The sequence below is a fragment of the Myiozetetes cayanensis genome, unplaced genomic scaffold, assembly GCF_022539395.1.
Source record: "Myiozetetes cayanensis isolate MyiCay16 unplaced genomic scaffold, myiCay2020 scf5-8, whole genome shotgun sequence".
Classification (NCBI taxonomy): domain Eukaryota; kingdom Metazoa; phylum Chordata; class Aves; order Passeriformes; family Tyrannidae; genus Myiozetetes; species Myiozetetes cayanensis.
Window position 1 is genome coordinate 65685907 of NW_026087742.1, and position 18213 is coordinate 65704119.

The window sequence follows — 18213 nt, forward strand, 5'->3', positions numbered from 1 at the left end:
CACATTTCAACCTACTCAGAAGACTCGTTCAGAGGGTACCTTGGCAAACGGTCCTTGAAAGCAGAGGGGTCTAGGAGGGGTGGACATGCTTCAAGAAGGAAGTCTTGAACGCACAGGAGCAGGCTGTGCCAGTGAGCCCAAAGGCAAGCCGGCAGGGAAGGCTGCCAGCCTAGATGAACAGGGAGATTTTGAAGGAAATTAGGGATAAAAAGAGAGCCTACAGACTATGGAAAAAAGGGTTGCCTACTCCTGAAGAGTTTAGGAATATAGTTAGGTCATGGAGAAAGAAAATTAGAGAGACAATTTGAACTCAGTCTAGCCACTTCTATTAGGGATAACAAGAAGTGCTTCTACAAATACATCAATAGTGAAAGGAAGGGCAAGAAAATCTCCATTCTTTGTTGGACGTGGGGGGAACATAGTCACCAAAGATGAGGAGAAGGCTGAGGTACTTAACACGTTCTTTGCCTCAGTTTTCAATAGTAAGTCCCTCTGCAGAGGGACCTGGACAGGCTGGAGAGTTGGGCTGATTCCAACAGGATGAAGTTCAACAAGGCCAAGTGCCGGGTCCTGCACTTTGGCCACAACAACCCCTGCAGCGCTACAGGCTGGGCACAGAGTGGCTGGAGAGCAGCAGGCAGAAAGGGACCGGGAGTTTGGATGGACAGGAAGCTGAACATGAGCCAGCAGTGTGCCCAGGTGGCCAAAAGGGCCAATGGCATCCTGGCCTGTACCAGGAACAGTGTGGTCAGTAGAACCGGGGAAGTGATCCTTCCCCTGTACTCAGCACTGGTGAGGCCACACCTGGAGTGCTGTGTCCAGTTCTGGGCCCCTCAGTTCAGGAACAACATTGAGGTGCTGGAGCAGGGGAGACCTCATCACTCTACAACTCCCTGAGAGGAGGTTGTAGCCAGGTGGGGGTCGGTCTCTTCTCCCAGGCAATCAGCAATAGGACAAGTGGGCATGGTCTCAAGCTGTGCCAGGGGAGGTTTAGGTTGGATATTAGGAAGAAATTTTTTACAGAGAGGGTAATCAGACATTGTAATGGGATGCCCGGGGAGGTGGTGGATTCACTGTCCCTGGAGGTTTTTAAAATGAGACTGGATGTGGCGCTGAGTACCATGGTCTAGTAAACACAGCAGTGTTGGACTTGATGATCTCAAAGGTCTTTTCCAACCTGATTGATTCTATGATTCTATTTATAATAAGATAAAACTAAGTTGAATATCAGTATCGCTGGTTACTTTGTGATATGTACTAAATTTCCAAATACTGAGACAAATGAAAATACTACCACATAAATAGTCTAAGAGATCTTCACAAAAATTAATTGGTAATTGCTTTAAGTAAATAACAGTGTAGCTGTGATCCTTTCAAATGTCTTACTTTCTAGAGCTATGAAGATGAGAGGAAGAGTCGGTCAGAACTTGAGGTTAGATGCCAGCGTTTAACACTGGAACTGGCTGATACCAAGCAGATGATTCAGCAAGGTGATTACAGACAAGAGAACTATGATAAAGTAAAATCGTAAGTATCTCTATAATTCAAGTGTTAAACTAACATACAGATATTAATAGGTAAACATCAACCTTGATTGACTAGAGATTTTATTTTTGACTTGTGCACACTGCAGATATTTTTCCTTTCCTCAGTCAACTAATGGTTCAGTTATCTCCTGTAGTATATTTCAGACATGAAATGAATAACATTTTTGAAACTGATTTATCAATTTGCCTTCTAAAAGTTTATATTTTGAGATTTACTGTGTTTTCAGAAGAGCCTAGCAATCTCTTTGCAGCTAAGGAAGTGGGAGCTGTTGGTGCCAAGCATTTTGGAACAAGTACTCTTTTTTTTCCTAGTTTAAAAGCAAAGCTCTAACAAAAGGCCCTGTGCTCTACTCTGTGGTGCCTACAGAGTGAATTAAGAGGATAGGACCTTGGGAATTAATATTTACAACTTAAGATATTCTTGTAATCATACATTTGAAAGGGCTGTTATGAGAAGTCTTTGTTAGATACCTTAGGATTACGTTAGTGAATTGGTTTAACTGCAGGAAGTTCCAGTGTGTCTCTTTTTAAAAATACAGGTTTTACAGTTCTAGCCAAGGTTGTGAATATCCATCTTGCAAAAAACAATTGCAAAATAGTGAAAATGGACTTCTTATAAATACACTCATAGACTTCACAGTCCAGCTCCCAAATGGCTTTTTTAGTGTGTTTGCAAGTACAAGAAATCTGGCCTTTGGCACATTTGTTGGGAAATGGATTCAAAAATGGGGATTATTAATAGAAAACACCCTACCAGCTCCTTAGTTGTTCATACAGAATGAACTTAGGCAGTTACTGACAAAAATGACTTTGCCTGCCACTAAGTCATTTCAAGGAGAATCTGTCTTCTGGATTCACAGCTCTTCTGGTTCACATCTACATGTACTAAAACAACCTTGGAATATACCTGGCAGCTTGTTACAAATAGGATGGACTGATGCTATGGCTTACTTCCTATGTACAACTGCATCTTAATAAGTGGATTGTAATAACGTTTGTGTGAATGGCCCCAGTGTTTAGCAGTGTGCATTTAAAATAGTCTGGAGTTGAGAAAAGCTTGAATGAGCGTGCCAAAACTATATATGAGAGAGTAGGTTATATTCATCTGTGTAGGCACAGACGAAGGGGAGGGGAGAGCACTGTTGGCATGACTGTATGAGGATATTTGGGAACACTTCAGAAGTTAATCACTTCCAGGTTTGTTTCTGCCTTTAAAAAATGCTATGTCAAATCTTCTAGTTCTGCTGCACTACAAGTTATCTCAGTTTTAAAGCTATGCTATACTTAATATAAATTTGGTTAGCTTTTTTCCAAACTGCAAGCTCATACTGGCTCATTCATTTCCCTGTTCTGACAGGGTTAGAGTGGAGACACAGAGATGTTTCTTTGTGCATATGGAAAGCACTCTTGTTCAGGGCACTAACATAATTTTTGCAGCTGTGTCATGTATATTTTAAACATGAGGAGTACAACCCACTCTGGTATCAAGGGAATGTATACAAGGGAGAACACCAACTGAGTACAAGTACACATTTCTTTCTCTTTGATTAGGAAGATGGGAATGAAATTTCTTCACTTTTTCATCAGGCTTCAATATCTGCAAAAGATTCAAGAGAATGTCATGGAAAACAGCATCAAAAGCTGAAATAATTTAGGATGAGAATTCAAGGTTATTGTAGTAGAACTTTGTTTTTAAGTATTTAAATAATCCTAATTTGTTTCATATATTAAGATACTGTTCTAGGTGTTAATAACTGAAAAAAGTAAGATTAGTCAGTAACTACCCTATGGAAGAAGTAAGTGTCATAAACTGAAATAAGGTTGAGAAATTACAAATGCACAAGAATCTTGTTCATTACACTTTATGCATCTAATAGTTTCACTTTGTTTTAACAGTGAACGTGATGTATTTGAACATGAATTATCAGAACTCAGAAGAAAATATGAAATATTAGAGGTGTCATACAAAGCACAAGCTAAAGAAAGAAATGACTTAGCAAAAGAGGTAAATGTAAAGTCCTTACTTTAGTAATTGTATATTTCTTCACCCCAGGATTTTGATTCTTTGTCTAATCAAGTCTGTCAGGATCATGGAATAATTTAATTAGAATGGTCCTCAGGAGACCAGCTGGTCCAACCTTCCCATGCAGTGCAGAAAAGGATTAGATCAGATTGCTTAAGGCTTTGTCAAGTTTTTAATATCTCCAAGGATGGAGATTGCACAGCCTTTTGGACAATCTGTTCCAGTGTTTGTTTGCCTCCTTCGTGAAAATGTTTCTGTAAAAGCTAATCAGAGTTGTTGCAGCATTTTTCTGTTGCATCTCGTCCTGTCGCTATGTACTGCCAAGAGTCTGGATCTTTCTATGCATTCCACTTGGATAACTGAAGATAACAATAGGATTTTCCTTGACCAGATTTCTCTTCTAAAGGTTGAAATAAGCTCCAAACATTTGTCTCAACCTCTTTTGCATCATGTGTTGACTGTCTTGGTAGAGCTCTTCTGGTCTCTGCCGGAGAATAAATGTCTCTTCAGGTGCAGAGGGGTACTTACCTTTATTAGAATTCCAGTGAGTTCTGATCCAGATAGGTCGATCATTTTACTCAAATCTCAGCCATTTCCATTCTGGTTGCATTAGTTTTGCACAGGGGAATACATTTCTGCTTCTCCAAGGACATTCCAAGAGCCAGAAGTCTTGTCAGATCAAAAGAAATGCCCCTTTCTGCTTCTCTGTTCAGTAATTCATTCATCCAGGAGTCACAAATTGTGTGCAGTAATGGACATGGATGATAACTTTTGGGTCAAGGCACTCAAAAAGAAATGTATGTAAAGAATGTTTCCAAGTTCACTGCCTTGATCTGCAGGACTTGTGATAGTTTGTACCAGTACAAGCTTCCATTACTGGTTTATACCAGTACAAGCTTCCATTACTCAGTATCCACTTTCATTATTTCTGCATCGAATTGTTCATGGGGGATTGTCTCACTGAACCTCCAGGATGAATTTTTCACCTGAAGTAAACTGATTAGGATAGAATCACCCAAAACTGTTGACACTGCTAAGGGATTTTCCCCTTCCTCTCTTGTGGGTGTAACTTTGCAACAGCTTTTCAGGAGGTAGAACAGACTTTTACTGAATCCCAAGAAAGAAAGAAAACTTTACAGTTTATATTGTCATTGAGTAATTATCAGATGGTTTGTAGCTCAATGCAACTTGAATGCAAAAGTAAGACTGTTTCTAAGCTGTGCTTTTGTACAGAAATTATTCCAGGAAACACCAAGAGAAATAGAGGAAACAATGGATTAGCTGTTCTTTAATAATTTGTGAATTTATTTTTTAGTATCATTTGAAAGGGACTGCATGAGAAGGTTGTTCTTCTGCACTGGTTCAGAGAAGAATAATATGGAAGATCTTTGTGTGTTAACACTTTAGCAGCTGAGTACATGAGACAGATTACTTTTGCATTCCTTAGCTTCTCTGTATAGCAATATTACAGATGAAATAGTGGCTATAATTTCCACTGCAAAGATAGTACTGCTCTGCCTAAAGGCATAGAGATTGTCAGAAACATTAGGGAAAAAAATAAGTTTCTATTAGAAAATATTCTGCTCTTTAGTATCAATCTGAAGACTTTGTTAGGCTGTTTATTCCTCTGTGTTCTAACACTGTTAGAGGACATCAGAAGGCAAGTTTGCTCTCAGCATATAACATTGGCAAAAAAAGTATTGTTGTGTACATCAAGGTTGTATGTACACATCAAATAATATACTATAGCAAAAACAATGGCTTTTTTGATTAACTTAAATGAATGTTAGAGTGAATAAAAGTAGCATTAATCTCCCAGAAGGTCCTGCTGGTTTTTGTGTATACTGATGTAGCATCACAAGTCCTGGATTGGAGGAGCATCCAGTTGTAAGTGTTTGACAGATTATTTGTTCCAGGGGAAGACTAGTTATAGGAGCAGAAACTGCTTTCTTTCTTGGTGTAGTAACCCAGGATGTCTATTCACATTGTGTTTACACATATAACCTGTTACTTGGAGGGAGAGCACAGTTACATTTTTCTCACAGAAGAGAGTTAAAATGAAATTGCAAATATGTGTACATAATTTAAATACCTTGACGTTCATGTTAAAGTGTTCTTATTAATACCTTTTATAGCTGGCAACCATACAACAATCCCTCAACTTGTTGCAAAAAGATAAAGATTATCTTAATCGCCAGAACATGGAGCTTAGTGTTCGCTGTGCACATGAAGAGGATCGTCTTGAAAGACTTCAGATTCAGCTAGAGGATGCCAAAAAAGCTAGGGAAGAAATGTATGAAAAATATGTTACATCCAGGCAAGTTATTGTGTGTTCACTTTTATCAGTAGACAAGTTATTTAATTGTTTTCCCTTGTTTCTTGCACAAATCCTGTTTCGTTAATTTTATTTTTCAGAAAGCACGTCCATATTTATTTAACTAGAAGCAGAAACAGTTTTCTTGGGTCTTAATGTGTATCAGGAAAATTTTTTTAAACCTTTGATATAAGACCATAGTAGTGAAGATATCGGCATTGAAAGTTTATGGCAATTAAACTCTTAGGTTTACACAGAAATTTAGGAAGGTAGTTGTAGTTAATTACAAAAGAGAGAAACAAAACCTTCCACCACCACAAATTACCTTTATTAAAAGTAGTATCTGATAGAAACTCTGAATTATTATTTCAGAATAAAATATGTTCAGTTTTCACAAATGTTTAAATATAGCATGTTTTGTATCAGCTTCTTGAGCTATCAGTCTTGAGCTTGAATACAGATTCTCTAAGTGTAGCCTTGAGAAGTAGATCTATCACTGTATGCTGGCCACTGCTGAATAGCAGCAAATCTTCATGCTCTTTGAATAGAGATGGGATGGGATGTTGAACAGAATACATTACACTACTCAGCTACATGTCTTGCTACATATGTAATGCTGTACTACAATATTCCATAGAATCATAGTTGGAAGGGACCCATAAGGAATATTGAATCTAACTCTCTGCTCCTTGCAGGACTATCCAAATCTAAATCATATGACTAAGAACATCATCCAGTTCAAGGTTATCTAGTTCATGTTATTTCCCTACATCTAGATGCCAAAAGAAATTGTTTCAATGTGTATCCCAGAGTTACATCAAATGTTTGCCTATATGTACTGCATTAATGAAACTAAACCTATTTTTTGGTTAGTAGTGTCCTTAAAAGGACACCTGTGGATTGAATGGTTAAGCTCAGAGTGTGAGGTAGGCTCAGCTTCTCTTCAGCCTCTTTCTTGTGTTTGAATCAAGAAGATGGAACTGAAAATAGTATCTATAAATCTTGTGTCCTTGTATAACTAAGATGAAGTGTGCTAATATGACTCTCCTATAACACAGCTAAAATACAGAGTGTTATTCAAGTGAAAATAGAAGGCCACTGTATTGAAATAATCAGCTGTGAGTTCCAGCCCATATCAGAAGTGCTTTAAATACTGTTTTTCTTTCAGTGCAGTCATGTCAAGTTTTTTGTTTTGCATGTTAATATCTCAGAACTACATTTGCATGGAACTTCTACATTTTAAATAAATGTTTAAGTTCTACTTTTAAATGGTGTTTTAAGAAGTCACATACATCTGAGCAGTCTTCCCCTAGAATCTTATTTATTTGGCAAATAAATTAGAGAGGTACAAAACTAGAGCAAGAGAAAAACGTACCAGCTAATGGATATTCTGCAGTCCTCAGTGGTTTCTGCAGGTAACACCAGTTTGGCTAATAAGCTTCTATTTGATATGTTTTGAAGAATTTTAGGCTCTTTAATGCTTTCTTCACATCTGGATCTCTTTGGGCTGCTGTAATTCAGGAATGAAGATGAATAAAACAAACCCAAGTATCTATTTTCAGGAGTAAAGAGTAAGTCACCTTCTGGTCACTGTCAGAACTGCTGGCATTGGGGTACTGCAATTAGAAAATTACAGACTTCAGGAAACGTGAGGCATTAACCTGACAATTTTTTAAAAATATTCCCTGTTGAAATAGGTTAAGATTGTGGCAAGACAGATCACCTGCAGCTTATAGCTACAGTTCTTAGGAATCCATATGTAAGCATAGATCAACAAAAAATATTTCCCTTTATATGTGTAATCTTAAAACACTGAAACAGGCTTCCCAGAGAGGTTGTGGATGACCCATCCCTGGAGGTGTTCAAGGCCAGGTTGGTCCAGTGAAAGGTGTCCCTGCCCATGACCAGGGGCCTGGAATGATCTTTAGTGATCTTTAGATGATCTTTAGTGTTCCTTTCAACCCAAACCATTCTGTTGTGATTCTCTTATTCTTAATGATGGCTCTTTGCTTAGGCAACAACTCATTTGGTGTTTATTTAAATGCATCGACAGGGCAGTCAAACTATGTAATTGGAACATGCCCTTTGCTATATACCATGTGTTTATTTTAGTCCTCATAAAGATAAGCATCACTTTGAACTGTCTTATGGTGACATCACTGTGGATGTTTGTGACTTTTCCAGATACTTCTAATTTTTTCAGTGAACCTTCCTGACTTAGCTGTCTTGCCATGGGAGGGAAGGTGTAATTTCTTCAATGTCAGAATTATTTTTTTTTTTGGCAAGTAGTAATGGTAATAGCAAATTGTCTATGAACCAAGAAAATGATAATGCTCATTGATCCTGCACATAAGAATTATATCCTTATGTCCTGATTGTCAACATTCTTTTCTTCACTTTTTTCTTCATATTGAGTGGTATAACACATAAAGAACACAAAGTTTCTAGTGGGGGGACCCTTGCATTCCAGTACAGCTTGTTTTTAGTGTGGTTTTGGTTTGGTTCTTTTTTTTTCATGATAAACCTCTTTATTGTGTCAAAGATCTTTATACAGTATTTGCTGTAGTTCAACACAATTGAGGGAAGGAGAGGAGAAAAATTTACTTTTACCTTGAAGGGTCAACTGAAATTCAAGGTGTCAATAAAAAGAAAACAGGAAAACCTGACAGCAAGCTTTCTGACATTTCAATATTTTGAGGCTTTTAGTTAATGTGAAGGAGTTTTTGGCTATCTCAAGTACATATTTCTGAAAACTGTAGACTATCACATGATTGGAAATCAGAAGAAATCTAAGACCTTTTATGGTTGTAAATGCACATTTCTTCATAATATGCTTTTATTTCCAAACCTGTAATTTCTATCAGTTGCTTCATTGCTGATTGATTATTCTTGAACATTAATTAGATGCTATAAAACTTTGAGCTTCCTTAGCTGTTTAGTACTTACAACATAAGCCTATTTTGTAGTTTTGTAGGAGAGATTCTTTATGGGATTCCCTACAGTCTGTCATGGGTTTCCAAAGTTACAAAAATATGTCAATATTTATCTGAAATTAAATTCTTTGTTCTAGTATCTTCTGATATCTGTTGCTTAAAAATTTCCTTATGTATTTTAAATAATTTATATGCCGAATTGACAGTATAAATTCTAAATCTTGGGGGGTTTTGACTTTGCAAATCTCTGCGTGTGATCTTCAATGTTTCTTGTAACGTTTTTTCCACCATATGAGGTTGCAAATAGTACTCAAGTCTTGTAGTGGTGTGGCACTATTGCAAGTCAGTAAGTTTAATCAATCCTTACCTAGTAACAAAGAGGAAAGTGAGAGTCTGGGAGTTTTTTTAGTGGTGAAGTAACATAAGCACTTAGAGGCTGACAAAGAATTTCTGGAAGAATGTTAAGCTTAATGTTATGTGATTAATCAATATCAAATTACTTTAAAAATTTAAAGGAGTATACAGAAAGCTTTTATTTATTCCCAGTTAAATATTACTTATTCCTGATTGATTTTCATTTAATTTGTGTAACAGTATAGACTGATATGTATTTCAAGTTGTTTGAGAGGTAAATGAGTATGGATTGAAATAAAACGTAAAATCAAGAAGCCCCCTGCCCTAGCTGTAGAGCTGTACCTGAAGTTTTGCTGTTTTGACCAGTGTAATGTATTTGTTTATTTACAGAGATCACTATAAAACAGAATATGAAAAGAAACTGCATGAAGAGTTGGAACAAATAAGGTTGAAAACAAATCAAGAAATTGAGCAACTAAGAAGCACTTCAAAAGAGATGTATGAACGTGAAAACAGGTAAATAAGATGTAGGCAATAACCTAATCAGAGCAGAAATGACCAAGCACTGTTTTGTGCTCAGTTATAATCCTAACTGTCTCTCACTTTGAGAGCTGTTCAAAATCTATCAACTTCAGGTCAGTTGTAAAACTGATGAGAATCTTCTAAAAACTGAAATTAATTTATACTTATGGAGTAAATACATGATGTTATATTTATTATCAAGTGATGGTCATCCAAAATTATCAGTCGAAAAGGATTATTAAAATTCATAACTAATACAGAATGTGTTAGTTTACCTGTCATGCTTATATGGGCGGTCTTGAAACTGTGCCAGGAATCCAGAAGAGGTGGTGTTGATGCAGGAAAAAAGGCAGAAAAAAATGAGGGAAACCAGTAAGACTTATGCCTATATAAAATAAATCTAATTGAGATTGTTTATAGCATGGTGATTCAAAAACATAAGCATGGATTTCATGTCAATTACTATAAAATTCTCTTTTGAAGAAGATTCTAGACCTGCAAAGACCTGCATATTTCATTTTGTGTTGTGTTGATTTGGTTGAATACCACAGTGTTACATGTAAGTACTTTAGGGATCTAGGGATTTGGACCTTTGGCACTGGATTTCTTTTTTAGCTTGTGTTTCTCCTGTTTTATTCCTTTAAAATGGGAGAAGTGTTTAATAATTAATTATAACTTCATTGTAGATGTCCTGAAAGTGTCATGTGGAGAAGGAATTGGTGATAGTAAAAAGATATTTATGGCATCAGCATCTGTTCCTCTAATAGGTAGTTTTGTTACTGCTGGGAAGAGTGGAAAAAAAGAACATGACTTCTGCTGTCTGTCTTCAGTCAGCTGAAATATTCTAATTAAAAAAAAATTACATCATGGTGTAGTTTTGCAAGTGTGAGTAAAATATATACACATACATATACATCTACACCACTTCCTGTATGCAAATCTCTTTTGAATTACAAAGTAGGAATTTAAACATACACTGCTTGTGGGATTTGACAAGGGTCTGTATATCATTGAGAAAGCTACTGAAAGATATTTCGTTTCTATCTGGAACTGATTTACAGTTTTGTTCCTCATTTTGAAACAATTACTTCTGAAATGTAAATCCTTTAGACTTGCCTTCATGTTTTACAAAAAAAAAAAAAAAGGCTTTTTATCATATGCTCTTTCTATAAAAAAACAAAAAAAAAAAGTCATAAGACAGTCTGCCTCAATGGCAAGACAAAGGGGACCCCAAATTGCGAGCAAAGCAATTTGCAGTGAATTTGTATGATGTGCTGAGGTGCTGATTGTGACTGAAAATAAAGATGCTGGTTTCATCCTCAGGCTCAAAGAATGGAATTGTATTACAGCTAAGCTAATCTAATATTCAGTTGCTTTTATTCTTTACCACTTTGCCAAGCCTGATGAGTCTGATATTTCCCTTGAATTTATTGGTGCTTATTTTACACTTGGATGAGTCAGTTCAAGAAACTAAAATGGAAGGGGGGCACCAATAAAAAGGTGATGCTTTCATTCCTAATTTATTTGGCATCAGTTTCACTTGTTTGGTTGTTGTAAGCTCTGGCTATGCTTGCATTAGCAAGTACGAGTGAATTCACAGGGCATGTGAATGTCTGCATGGGGTTTGGCATTGGATTAAACACAATTTAGTCGTTTTGAGCATGTGAGGTGCTCTCCCTGAGCACATTTTCTGACTTGGTTCAATTTGACTGGAATCCAGTTCGTGCATTCTAGAATAGTTTAGGGATATGAACCAAATAATGCAATAAATGGCAGTTGCCAAGAAGTTTGTTTAAAAAGCTAACACAGAAGCCCTTGAGCTTCTGTCTCCCTTGTCCTCATCCCACCTTTTTTCCCCCATGCCCATTCTTGAATCTCTAGTTAGTATTTCTTCCCATTTTAAAAGGGTACTTTCACTTGTGTGGTAGGCTGGGTAAGATACCTGATGGTCTGTATATCAGAGTAACCAGACAATTAGTTGTAAGTAGAAGTAGGATTTCTATGCCTAGCTAATCTTTTCTTGCTCTATCATAAAAGTTGTGAATTTTTTCAGCTAGGTGGACAGCATTCCTGTAGTTATTAGTGAAGTACCAAGCAAAATTATTGCAATTTATTTAATTCCTGGAAAAAAATAATTTATAGTTCTAGTATTGTAGAATAATTTGAATTATATGTTTCTATGTATAAATAGGTAATTTTATCATTGGTTTTTAGAATTTCAGAGCTTGAAGCTTTGCTGGTATATATGAAAATAACCTGAAGTAAAGCCTCTGTAATAAATAGGCATGTAGATAGACAGATCCTTCTATTATTCTGTGAGAATAGAAGAAGGTAGTATTGAAGTTCAAATCAAGCAATAGTAATTAAGCAAAACAGTCTTTTCCTTATAGGTTATTAACAGAATAACTTTTGTTTACTTCAGAAATTTGAGAGAAGCAAGAGATAATGCTGTTGCTGAAAAAGAAAGAGCAGTTACTGCTGAAAAGGATGCTTTAAGAAAGTACAATCAACTCTTGGAACAGTAAGTGTCTTTCAAATGCATATAATAAATCTAAAGGTGTAACTATATTTATATTTAGGAGTTTTGTATAGGAGGAAATACTAGCTTTCTGCTTATAAAGAACAAACTGAATTACAAACATTTTGTTTAATTTAAGTTACAGACTTAATTCTTTTAGTAAAATTTTCCCATTGCCAATGCAGCAAAAATATGAAAGTTTGATCCTTCTCCTGCACTCCTGTAAGGACAAGCAGACATAATTATTCATCTTATGGCAAGAATGTGGATTTCATACTGTACAGTAGCAGTGGTCAGAGTGTGAACTTGTTCTGTTGTGGTCTTTTTGCTTTAGTTGAAAGTAGAAGATCATTTTATATGTTGACTTCAAGTAGTAGTTTTTATAAAGTGTGGATAGAGAGCAGTAGCTATGAGCAATTAAGCTTGTTACGTGCTTCTTTTCTTATTGCTGTCTCTTTTCAGTCTTTCACGTTCCATGTGTAAAATATGTTGTCTTTAAAAACATACAGTTCTATTCAAATGGAGAATGAAACCATGGTTGATTTTCTGCCTGTTTACTTTCCTGTTCTTCAGCACATTTTCCTTGCTTTTCGTAAATTTAGTGTATTAGCTGTGGTAAATTATGAGGAAATGGAAAACTATGGGCAGTGATCAAAGTTGTTCAGGCTAAGTTTGTCATGTGTCCTTAATGTTGGATTTAATTCATTGTTTAACCTAAATTTTTTTTTCTAAAATGAAAAGATTGGTTTATTAACCAACTGTGCTTCCTAGTCATCTACTCAAAGAAAGTACTAAATTAACTTTATTTTTCTCTAAATACTTTTTAATTACAAGTTGTTATCAGTTAAAATGTCATTAACTTAAACATAGGCATAAATTTATTAAAGCTTTTAATTTTTATGTATAACTCCTAAATTGCAGTGGTGATACTACTGAAGAAATAGGATTGCCTAAGGACTGAAAAAGACATCATTGCTAACTAGCGATGTGAAACAACGAGGGTAGTTCTAGAGTAAGCAGAACGGGTCAGAGGACTTTATATCCACACTGGGTTTCAGGGATTTGACTTCAGATTAATTCTGGTTCAGGCTGAATGGGCCCAAGGGTGCAGAATACCTGTTAGTGGTTAGAGTGCATTGTAGGTGTTCTTGGATTCTCAAAAAGGAATTCAGTTTGCAAACTCTGAGATGATGGCTCCACAGTGCAGATGTGGAAATCAAAGCCAGTTAAGTGGGGACAACCAGGAAACTTGGTTCCAAACTGCCTGAGTCAAAATAAAATGCTAATGTGAGTCAACCTGTGTTTCTTTCTGATGAAACTCCTACCTTTCACTGTGGTAAGGTTTACTAAGATATGTGGGGAGTTCATATATAACTGGAAACTCTTCTGGAAAACAGGTCTCGTGTATGATAATTTGGGGATGCACTTCTACCTAATGAAAACACTAGCTTTCAATTCTACATTTATTTTTAAATTTAAGAACCACAGAGAAAATACTTTTCTGCTGTATTCCCACTTATATAATGTGTTGTATTTTTTCATATTGTTGCTTGATTTTGAGGACGGAAGTTTCTCTGCAATCAGAAACCTAAGAATCTTGTTTGAACACTTATGCTTCTGTGCTCCTGTGGCTTTTTCCAGTGATGAGCCCTCCAATTAAGTAAAAATCTCCTTTCCTCATCTTAAATAAGTTCAGAAGTTGATTAATATTGAGTTTTGGAGTCCTAAGAAGTAGATTGTTGCTCGGAATAGCATGTTTTTCTGCTTGGGAAAATGGAAAACCCATACTACCTTTCTTTAAAATGTAGGTGTCTCACTTTAAAGCTACCTCACTTCTAACCACACTACAGATGTTAAGACTGAGACTTTGTCCACATTCCAAGTCACCTACCTAAATGATCTACAAAGTAACAAACTGGCATGCTGAGATGGTATAAATACCTTAATTTAAGACCCTGGATTCTGTATTTACTGTGAACTGACATGTGACAGGTCTGTGGAACAAAAAAATTTTGTGATATCAGCAGAAACCCCTAAGATGAAAAAGGAATACCTGTGTTGTCCAGTTCTATATTTAAGTGATTATAACAGCTTGTTCTACTTTAGTGAAAACAAGGTGACTCATCGTAGTTACCACTGGTATCATAATCTATATAAACAAACATGTTTGAAAGCTTCAGAAGTATGTGGAATGTTGACTGGCCTGAATGGTTGTTAAATAAAGCCCCTGGCAAATCTTGTGATCAGAAGTGTAACTAATACCCAATTTTCTAGTCAAGTGCAGTTATTTTCATTTTTCTTACTGATGTTTGTGATAGCTTTCTGTGAACAGCTGTTTACAAATGCCAAGAAAATACCAAAGTAATAATATTCATGAAAGATTTATACTGAGAAAGGATCTGGTGTTTCAACCTCAAAGTAGATCACAGTGATATCAGGATATAAGTTTTGTTGCTTACTTTGCTATTATCCAGCTGTAAATTCTGTGTGAGAATCCATGTTTCCTTTACCCATGACAATGAAAACAAATTATTTGATATTTCGTATTAAACTGTTATCAATATCACACATGTGCTAAAAAATTAGGACCAAACGGAAGCATTTTCACTTTGGTTTAAACTGTTGGTGAACTTTTTTCTAATTTTAAAGTATCTGGGGGTTGAATGAGGAGAGCAATTCTGTAACAGCTCCATCATCTATGACATAGTTAAGTGTTGATGCTAAATATGTTCTAGCTTTTCCTTCGCTTCAATATTCCTGGAGTGTTATTTTGAAACTATTGGCTGTTAATCTGTTACTTCTCCTTGCCAAAAATTAAAATACCCCAGCCACCAAAACACCGCCAACAAAAACAACAAATAGTAAAATGAATGCATTGTGGTTTTCTATCAGGTTTTTTCCTGATGTTTAAATTTTCTAGTTTCATGAAAGGGCAACGTAAAACTGAAATGGTTCCTTTAGTCGAAGTGGAGTCTAAGATCTAAAATGGGGTGAACTCATAGTAGAGCACTTCACCTCAGAGGACATCTACAAGAACCATCTCTTGTCTTTGATTCTTGACTTCCTTTAAACTTCCTTTAGAGGAGTCAAATGTCTTTTTGCAGGACTCAGCTCTATCAGTGGAAACTGGTTTGAAAATTCTAGAATTACTGGGAACACAAGGGAAATTCACAGTTAATGTTATTTTACAAGATCTTATTTTTCTTAGTGACGAAAAAATATGTGCTCTGTTATAGCTGAGTGCTGCTCATGTGATGCACTCAAGGGGATTTTTCTTTTCCCGTCTTTGTAATGATAAACTGAGAAGTGTAGAGTAATGAAAAGAAACAAAATAGGTTTGAGGTAAACAGAAGAAGAGTATTCAAGAAAATTGTGTTGTGGCAATGCTATTCCTTCAACTTTGCAGTAGACACTATTCATAAAAAAACCTTGGTTTTGGTAAAAGCTAATGGGAGGTTTAAATTCCTGTCTCTGTCCATGAGGTAATAGGATATTTTTAAGTATATACTTTTTTTCTTATTTGAATGTGCATAGATGATGAAAGGGCGTTTTTGTACAGTGTTTTTGGAGTTCTGTTAAGTTAGGATGATGATTACAAAAATGGTTTTATATATATATATATGGTTATATATATATATAAAATGGTTATATATATGTACGTTTAGGAGACTAATTTTAGTCTCTCCATAATCTTTATAATTTGAATCTCTTTTTATCCCTATTTTCTTTGTTCTTCATAATTGTGAGACTTTTTTTAATTCACTAGGAGATGAATGTTGCCTGATATTAGTCATCTGTCTTAAACTTTGTAGGTGATGGAGAGATGGGATTAATCCTGTTTATCAAACGGGTTTTTGATTAGATGAAATTAAGATCTGTATATCTTCTTATTAATTGCACACAAGCCTAGAGGACTGTCTTAGGTGAGAAAATAATTGCATAAATTTACTGAATAAATAAATGTTCTCCTTTGCATTTAGAATCTCTGCAGAGCATGCAGGAATCTCATTATTAGTTTTTCATTTATTACATTAAACATTAATTGTTAATAGAAACATTAATATTAATTATTTTCTCCTTCTGTTAATGTATTTTTATAACCTGGATGTTGCTGACTGCAATGACAGGATTCTAATATTATAATTATTAAGTCAATGTATTTAAGTGCTGGAGTTATTGGTAATATTTAAATAAGGGCCTATTATCTCTCCAAGAATATTTATATACAATGAAGATTTCAATAATGAATTAAAACAAGATCCATACTGAAAACTACTGACCAAAATATTTCTTTGGCAAAGCTGCCATCACTCTATATTAAAAACTACTATCATAGTCTTTTACTCCCTAGACATGGCTGCTACATTTATATATGAAGTGCTTTGTAATCCCTTCAGTTCAAGAGCTATGTAGTATGTTGAAGCTCTTTAAGTTTCAATTAACTTTGTTAGTGTATTCAAAAATGCTTTTTTGGAAATAATAGTTTGTTGCTGCTGTATTCATTTATGATTTCTATAATATTATGTGTATGTGTAATTTTATAACACTTAGAATAAAAGCCAAGTCCTTCACTGTTAGTCTTAGACTTTGTCTAGATTTCAGCCCTAGCCAAAACAACTACTGCTCATTTCCCATGAAACTACCTTCATCTTGTTGTCCTGATAAAAAAAGTGAAGTATGAGGTACAGTTAAAAGGGTAACATTCCATGAATGTCATGGAAATAACTGAAAGACATCCTCTTGAAAATTCAGAATCAATGCAAAGAAGCCATTGAAAGGACCAGGAGTGATAATGTGATGGAGAAGCAAAGAAAAAGTCCATTTCCCAGGTGACTGGGTCTAGTTTCTTTCGGAGCTGTAGAAGCAGCACTGAAATCTGTAACAAAACAACGCATTTTATATCTCTACTGAAATGACCAGAGAGGCTCCTACTCTTTTCCTTTTCTTCTGAGGATATGTTTATTTGAACTTTACATCTTACTGGATAATTCTAAGCTTCATTTTAATAAACCAAAGGAGAAAAGCTAATGAACTAGAATTGATTAAATAGATGAATAAAGGTGTTAGGAAGACTGCACACTTTCTAGGGCATGCCTAGATTGGTTGTTAGATTCCTAATCAGGATCTCAAAATTTTACATTCTTAGCTAAGGTACTGTTCTTCCAGAATGAATGCTTTGAACCCTATAACCGGTCACCTCATAACTGAAACTGTCTTGATGTTGTAGAATTATCAACATGAAGACTCATAGGAATGCTAAGTTAGTCTGATGTCTGACCTTTCTGAGCTTCAGTACATCTGGAACACAGGCTTTGAAGTTTATTCTCTTACTGTGCAAGGAATGTTCAATGATTATATTTATAGCTCTAAAAATCTTTTTATTTCAGTAGCTCTTGTCCCAGCTCCTAAGCAATAATTCTCATGAAATATCATTAGCCTCTGAGGTATGCTTTGGAAAGGTTGTAATATGAACACATCCTCATATCATAAAGATTTTCCTTAAGCCTTGATAGTCTCATTTTACCTGTTGATTTCCCATTAGCCAAAGGTCTTAATCTTAAAATATTATGATTAGTAGAGACAAAATATTAAAATTCTGTGATGGCTACTATGCTGAGTACCTTAAAAACAATTTACTCTTTTACGTCTTTAAGTTTTTTGCTAGCCTGGAAAGATTGAAAGTATACCAGTGTCCTTTGAGAACCAATTTGAAAGCAGTTATAAATACTTTCAAAGAGACATTCGGTGATATAAGGGTGCTTAGACTTCGTATAGTTCTTGAATTATAAGGTTGAAACTTCCACTGCAGTCCATGATTTTGATGTGATTGCCAGTATTCCTCATGAACACACCTGTTTTTGTGACTCACTGCACATGGTCAGCATTACCAGGGTGAATGAGTAGGGTCCAGATTATGTTTCAGGTGCTTAAAGTTTACATGGGTTCAAAGGAGACAGGAAGATCTCAGAGATAAATCTGAGAATTGCTTTACAAGTAGAAAA

At 35.6% G+C, this 18213-nt stretch overlaps 1 protein-coding gene across 4 annotated transcripts in view; it reads left to right on the forward strand.

Annotated features, from left to right (window-relative positions):
• Positions 1 to 18213, forward strand: part of PIBF1 (progesterone immunomodulatory binding factor 1) — a 109538-nt gene that overhangs the window by 15651 nt on the left and 75674 nt on the right. For 3 of the 4 annotated variants that reach the window (XM_050331585.1, XM_050331582.1, XM_050331583.1), the window contains 5 exons: positions 1394 to 1527; positions 3444 to 3552; positions 5706 to 5887; positions 9562 to 9687; positions 12116 to 12214. In XM_050331585.1, the coding sequence (XP_050187542.1) occupies positions 1394 to 1527; positions 3444 to 3552; positions 5706 to 5887; positions 9562 to 9687; positions 12116 to 12214 (650 nt within the window). The remainder of the gene's footprint in view (positions 1 to 1393; positions 1528 to 3443; positions 3553 to 5705; positions 5888 to 9561; positions 9688 to 12115; positions 12215 to 18213) is intronic. The other variant, XM_050331584.1, reaches the window with a different exon arrangement.